The sequence below is a fragment of the Lasioglossum baleicum genome, chromosome 5 (genome assembly GCF_051020765.1).
Source record: "Lasioglossum baleicum chromosome 5, iyLasBale1, whole genome shotgun sequence".
Lineage (NCBI taxonomy): Eukaryota > Metazoa > Arthropoda > Insecta > Hymenoptera > Halictidae > Lasioglossum > Lasioglossum baleicum.
In genome coordinates this window covers 14889673-14897001 of record NC_134933.1, presented here as the reverse complement: position 1 = coordinate 14897001, position 7329 = coordinate 14889673, and the positions used below count along the sequence as shown (strand labels likewise).

The following is a 7329-nucleotide window of genomic DNA, read 5'->3' as shown; positions in this document are numbered from 1 at the left end:
GATTTTTCTAGACTTATTTTCACTCGTTTTAATACCTAAGGAATGTACTGAGCGTTTGTGAGTTTCGTTGCGTTTACGTCGAGGACGTTGCACGCTGTCGAATATTATAGTTATCGCTTATCCGTGAAAATGCGACAATGCTTGACACGAATATTATCGAGGCGCTACACCGGACTATCGTTAAACAGCGTTCGGATCAATATTCACATATGATCGCGATAAACGTTGTGCAAATGTTTTCCAATGTTTATCGTTCCGATGTTATCGCCTGAGAGAGAACACGACGCATACAACCCGGTAAAGCGAAATAGATATTGTTAGTTGACACCAGAAACCGATCTTATGAATTCGAATTTCGTTGAAAGGTGAATCGATCAGACCTAAGAAAAGCGATTCGTCGTCATCTTGCTTCGTAGTCGAGTAGTTAGTTCGTCGTATCGTTGGACGGACTAATTTGTTGTTAGAGTTGTGTGTGCACGATGAAACGAATGATGCTAGTCAAATTGAAGCGAAGGTAATAATCCCGAGTCGAGATAAATGTCTGAGACTCGTTCAATTAAACGAGAGACAAGCGGACAATAATCATCTAAGTTTTCGAGAATTCTCGACAAATTGTCATCCAGTACTGATCGTCCATCAGAAGATGCCAGTGATTTTGACAGTGGGCGAGACCCCACTCTTCCGCTTCTTCAAGCGATTCGGCCAATAGACGTGTAGCGCGGAGTAGGGACATCACGTGGTCCCTACAAGTTTCTCACTGCCACCTCCTGATGGACGATCAGTACCTACATCTGCTATTCGAACAAAGCTCCGAAACAACGCAACACCCTCACCATTTTGTACCTATCATCATCATTACGAGACAGCATCGATCATTACCTTCATGCGAACATATTTCTATCGCATAATCGGTTGTTCCAGGCTCGAGACCGACCGAACACGAGATTCTCGAGACTCGAAATTTGACGAACAGCGATCTCAACGCAACAAACAAAAGACAAATAATGTACGCTATTGACAGAAAACGAAGAGAGAGAGAGAGAGAGAGAGATGTAGTACTCGCGTGTATCCTAGGTACTCGTGGGGCGAATTTTGAAATTCGTCGTCCGAGGATAGCTCGTGTTCGCGAGATCGACAGTGTGGGTTATGACCTAATAATAAGTAATGGGAAACAATACAATAATTTTTCATACTGTTTTTACTTTTTACTACTATGATTGCGCGCGATCGTACGATGTTACTCATACCCACATGTACTTGTACGCACGGTACAACGTGCGATCCAACGGAAACTACATTGCATCCTAATTGCGCGCGTTACATCCTAAACTGTTGTAGGTATGTATAGTTTGTGGAGAGCTAACAAATTTTCTCTGTGCATATGTACGTGCGCACGTGTGCATGTATGCGTGTCGGTATGTGTATGTACGCGCGAACAGAACGAGAACAATTTACGCGGAATCGCGACCAATACAAAGCATATTATTTCGCGAGGAAATTGAGAAATAGTAAAATAAGCAAATACCTTGAGTACCGAAACACGAGTTGAGAAGAGAAGCTCTCGGCCTCTTTTTAACTGGAAACGCGATTTCCTCGTGACCGTGGAAAGAGAGGTTCGCATAATGTCGTTCGATCGAACCGAATATCGCGTACTCCGCTTTAAGTGTGAATCGTTTGATCGTATAGTTTAGAGAATACCAAGCCTTCTCCTCGCGACGAAGAGAGCAAAAGCGATTTTTGGGAAACGCGTTAAATTAAAGGACTACCGAAAGATTCTATTGTCGTCTTCTAGATATCTTCGATCATTGATTCAAATCGATTTACATATCCTTCCGAACTCCGCTTACATATCAAAATGAATATCATCACTTCGAATGTATAACTTGTTCGTACAAATTAGAGATAACAGCGCGTCAAGATCGATACTCGGAGCGAATTCGAAACGATCCAAAGTGATTCGACGAATCAACGTGGCAATAGACGAATTCATCTTCTGTACGTTGTCATCGTACCCGAGTAACGTCACTGCCGAACGAAAGCGCGCTCGCGTTACTGTGAATCGAACAAAGAGAAGCAAAAACCATGAACCGCATCATAAAGACGAAGTACGTACCAATGAATAATTAACTACTGTCATGACGAGATGGTAATGTCCTTTTGGTTCAACTAAACGTATTTTGCATCCTTTCGCTTGACGAAAATTGTAGAGCAGGGCCGGGCACGGTTGCCTCAATTGAGGCGAAACCGTCCCCACCATAGCGCCCACTGTGCCCCTCCGGTACGCGCCGTTACTATGATGGGGCAACGAAGAGGTTGGTGGGGGAAGCAAGCGTTTGAGGGGCTCTAACCGTGCCCAGCACTGTCTTGCACTGTCGTAGAGCTATCGTGCGATTAGCCGCGAGAACGAGCACAGAATCTGAGAGGAAAAAACGTAGCATATTATTCATTGATACAAACCATTGAGTGTACGCAACAACGTTATGCGCGTATCGATACGCGCGCAACAATAATAATTAATAGTAGGCCACGGAACTGCGATCTGTTTACATGTATTATTTCGTCGATCGACAATTAACGAATTGAACGTGAATCGAGAGGGAAACCTTTCGAACGACGGATTCTTTTCTTGCATTTGAGGAAAGAATCGACAAGAGTCGGTTGGTCGCTTTCTCAAACTGTGAATTTAATGTAAACGACGTTGTATTAAAGAAAATATATGGAAATTCGGGCGGCCGCATCATATGTTTATCTTTGAAAATGCGAAGCAATAGATGGCTCCTTGATACGCGTGATTGACGTGGTTGGAATTTTTTCGCGGTAAGTCGATAGTAATAGTAATTATTGTATAACGATAGTAGTACTATACGTGTGTCGGACCGATCACGCGATCGAGCAGCCGAAACGACTACGAGCGAACTTGAAACTATCAGCTGCTTGGTAATTTCAGTGCTAAACAAACCAATGGAAACCAACAAAGAACACTAATTATATCCATAAGTATCCTATATACCTAAAACCAAAAAAAAAAGGTAACCAAAGCATTGTAACCTTCTAGATGCAAAGAAGAAATAGAGAAGTACCTAATCTTGAATGGTTTAGTTCGACCACTGATTTGTCCGTGTGTGTTCGTTATTGAAATATGTTTCTTTAGTAAAAAAATGCTTAAAAATCTATCCATCTATGCGTTATTCATTCCTTTTCCTTGTCTCTTATCTGATGTCGAAATTATTAGAGGTATCCGTAAGTAATGACACTTTTTGATATTTACGTAATTTAATAATATTTCGTATTGACTCATTCATTTCAGAATGAACACGCTATCTGACAATAAATTCAATTAGTATGTACTCCGCGAATTAGCGTAGCAATGTTATCTACTCAATCTGTAAAAACGACATTATTCATCTTCTAATAGAACACAAAATGTTGTAAAGACTATATAGATCACATTGAAAGCCCGACTCACTCTGACCTGCAAGTCAATTAACGTCAATTTTTAAACAACATAAACTTGAGCACCTTTCGATCGGTGGAGATCAGTTACAAAAATGTACCGCAAAATTGACCTTGACATTGAATCCCAAGGTCAAAATTGTTTTTTATTTCATCGTATAGTACTCATCGCAACGAACAAAAGTCTCAAAGGACTACCATGTGTCTCACATGCCAACCGTTCTCTTAGAAAACGATCTTAAAGTTTTGTGAACTCTCTACCATGTCCGTGTGACTACCTGCTCGACTAATCGACGCCGACGCGTTCCTTCGATTTTCACGTTGCCGAAGTTTCGGAAGCATGAGGCGAAAAGTCGGAATCTGGAGACGGCGCGCATTTGAATCTCGGGCACAGCTCGCGGCGCGACGCACATTTTGCTATAACTTTTGATCTAAAAGAGATATCGAAGACAATTAGGCCTAATTTTTTTTTGAAAAATCGGTTTTAACGATGTAAACAGAAATATATTTTGTATTTTTTAAATAATGTTTTCGTTGATTCTTAAGGTATAGCCGGAAAAGATGGTCAGAAGTATCCAACCAAATTTGTTTTTAGTCACGTCATGTTCAACAGAAAATTATGAAAAAATTCATGAATATTCTACCGAATAGCATACACTACTGAGACTTTTTTTTCAAAATTTTTGTTTGCAAAATCGATTTTTAAACAAATCGGAAAACATAAAATTGACGATTTTACGTTGCAAATCTTGCGACGTCACTTTTCCGTTAATTGCGGTTACAAAAGTGACATATAAACGGGACTGAACCGCCCTCTCACGAGTCACGACACGGAATCACAGGATTTGAGAACGTTCCTCGAGGAAATCCCGTACTTATCGATCGCCGATGATTGACATCTATCGTACATTTAAACATCCGTACAGCGCCATTTCATGCAGCGGCAAAACGCTCAAGCTGTTAGCCAAATGTTACCGACAGAGAAGTCAAGTCACAGACCAGTTTTAGTCGTTTCTGGCGACACTGATAACAGGTGATGATTTGAGATTGATAGATCAGCTGTCACTTTTGCCAGCGTTGCAATATTAGTACATCATTTTTTAAACTCAAAGCGTAATATTAAGAAAATGATGTCGGAAAGAGATTATGCACCTCTCAGTGCTGCTTGTGTACGTTCTTTAAACGATAAGCTTTACGAGAAACGGAAAGCGGCTGCTTTGGAAATAGAAAAGTGAGGTTATGAACTTTGTTTATTGATATTTCTGTCTCACATTATTTCTGTTAATTACGGGATCTTCTTCATCAATATTTCTGTCTTACTTTAGAATGGTCAAAGAATTTGCTGCTCATAACAACACCGTTCAGATTAAACGGCTTTTAAAAGTACTAGGTCAAGATTTAGCAACTTCACAAAACCCACATACTCGTAAAGGTGGTTTAATAGGCTTGGCAGCAATAGCAGTAGGTCTAGGAAAAGACACCGGTCAATACATAGAAGACTTAATTCATCCTATTTTGGCTTGTTTCTGTGATTCTGATTTATATGTAAGATATTATGCCTGCGAAAGTTTATACAATGTGGTAAAAGTGGCTAGAGGCGCTGTATTACCACAATTTACAGATATTTTTGCAGCACTTAGTAAATTAGCATGTGATTCGGAACAAAATGTAAAGAATGGTACTGAGTTACTGGATAGACTTATGAAGGTAATTATAATTTTCAAACCACGAAAAATCATACTGGAAACAAGTTTCTGTAACGTTCAATTTCAGGATATTGTCACAGAAAGCGGTCTGTTCGATTTAGTTGGATTCATGCCGCTATTAAGAGAACGTATTTGTACCAAAAACCCATTTGGTAGACAATTTGTAATAGCATGGGTGTCTGTTTTGGATGCTGTACCTAACATGGATTTTATTATATTTCTACCCGAGATACTCGATGGTCTGTTTAAAATACTAGAAGATCCAACACCAGAGATTAAGAAGGTTACGGACACAGTCCTCGGCGAATTCTTACGTAGTATAAAAACTAATCCGAGTAGGGTGGATTTCCCTGGAATGATAAATATATTAATTACGCACGCGCAAAGCACAGACGAATTGCTACAATTAACGGCGATCACGTGGATCAAGGAATTTGTACACTTATCTGGACCTCTTATGCTTCCTTACATGTCTGGCATACTTATAGCTGTTCTACCTTGTTTAGCGTACGACGGTGATACCAGAAAAAATATTAAAGAAACTGCGACTCAAGTAAACGCAAATTTGATGAAATTGATAACTATGAAAAATGCACAAATTGCGAATAACACGTCTGAAAACGATGCGCAACCCGTGCAAGGTGAATTAATGTCTTTTCTAGATACCAATGGACATCGCTCTTTGGCAGAAACATTAGATTTACCTAGCGTTGTCGAAGTGCTAACAAAACATTTAATCTACATATCGGTTCAGACAAAAGTAGCTGTTCTGAAGTGGATTCATCATTTGTTTATACACATTCCGCACAAAATGTTTTATCATGTGGATAACTTATTTCCGATTCTAATGAAGTCGTTGAGCGACAATTCCGATGAGGTAGTCCAACAAACGCTGGTGGTAATGGCTGAAATAATTAGTTCAAAATCTCCCGAAGCAGCCAACATGGATTTAAAAGCAGACATGCAAAACAGATATTTCACCAAATTTATAGTAAACTTATTAAGAGTTTTCTCAACTGACAGGAATTTATTGGTGGAAAGGGGAGCGTTTATCATACGCGAATTGTGCGTGCTACTGAGTGCTGAAGATATTTATAAAACATTGGCGAAAATACTACTGGAAGAGCAAAACCTGAGTTTTGCTTGCACAATGATACAAACTTTGAATGTTATATTGTTGACGAGCTCGGAATTATTCGACTTACGAAACAAACTTAAGGACTTAGATTCTGTAGTAAGTTCTTTTTTATCTTTTATTCATTTAATCACTTTAACTATCTTCTAAACCTCGCGCATAATTGCAGGAAAGCTGTGAATTATTTAAATGTTTATACGTATCCTGGTGCCACAATCCTGTTGCAACCGTCGCCTTGTGTCTTTTGTCGCAGCATTATGGTCATGCATGCAATATTATAAGATCATTGTATCCTTTATTATTGTACGGAATTACTTAACACGTTCGATAAAAAATTTACTATATCTTTAATAAGTACTTAACTAAAACCGTATATAGTGAGAATATAGAAGTTACTGTTGAATTCCTCATAGAAATTGATAAACTAGTACAGCTGATCGAATCTCCAATATTTACATGTAAGTATCAAATACTGTGTTTAACTGTGAAATCTATGTTTAGAAATAATCAATTTATTTCAGATTTGAGACTACAACTTCTTGAAAGAGAAAAGAACAATGCACTGGTATATGCGCTTTATGGTCTGCTCATGATTCTTCCTCAAAGCGAGGCATATGCAACATTACAGAAGCGTTTAGCAGCAATTCCACCAAAGACAAATGCTATAGTTACAGCTGCACCAAGTTCGAAACCCTTACAAACAATGTTCGATTTTCCTGAATTGTTGGAACATTTCCATCTTGTTCAAGAACGACATAAAGAACAAAAACGAAAACAACGACTAACAAACTTGATAGAAAAAAATTCAAATCATGAAATGTAAATACGAAACATTGTTCTATGATGTTCGTGATCGAAACACGTAATTATACATATTTATAAAAATATCTGGTCATTGAGCTAGAAGTACTATCGTACTATGAAAATATAAAAACTCGTACTCGTATGCGTTGTATTTCACCGTCAACAAAATTTATAAAAAAATGTATGAAGAAAGTATTACTGTAACATTTATATATATTTAAACTTTTAATT

At 38.6% G+C, this 7329-nt stretch overlaps 1 protein-coding gene across 2 annotated transcripts; it reads left to right on the top strand.

The window, feature by feature from the left end:
* Positions 1-4443: 4443 nt before the first annotated feature.
* Positions 4444-7117, top strand: LOC143208895 (protein VAC14 homolog). Of its 2 annotated transcripts, none has more exons than XM_076423826.1 (6): positions 4444-4684; positions 4779-5160; positions 5227-6393; positions 6464-6582; positions 6673-6752; positions 6816-7117. In XM_076423826.1, the coding sequence occupies exons 1-6, from the start codon at positions 4581-4583 to the stop codon at positions 7115-7117; spliced, it is 2154 nt and encodes a 717-aa protein (XP_076279941.1). In that variant the 5' UTR covers positions 4444-4580. The 2 variants fall into 2 exon arrangements, with proteins under 2 accessions (XP_076279941.1, XP_076279942.1); XM_076423827.1 differs by having other exon boundaries at positions 4538-4689.
* Positions 7118-7329: the final 212 nt, after the last annotated feature.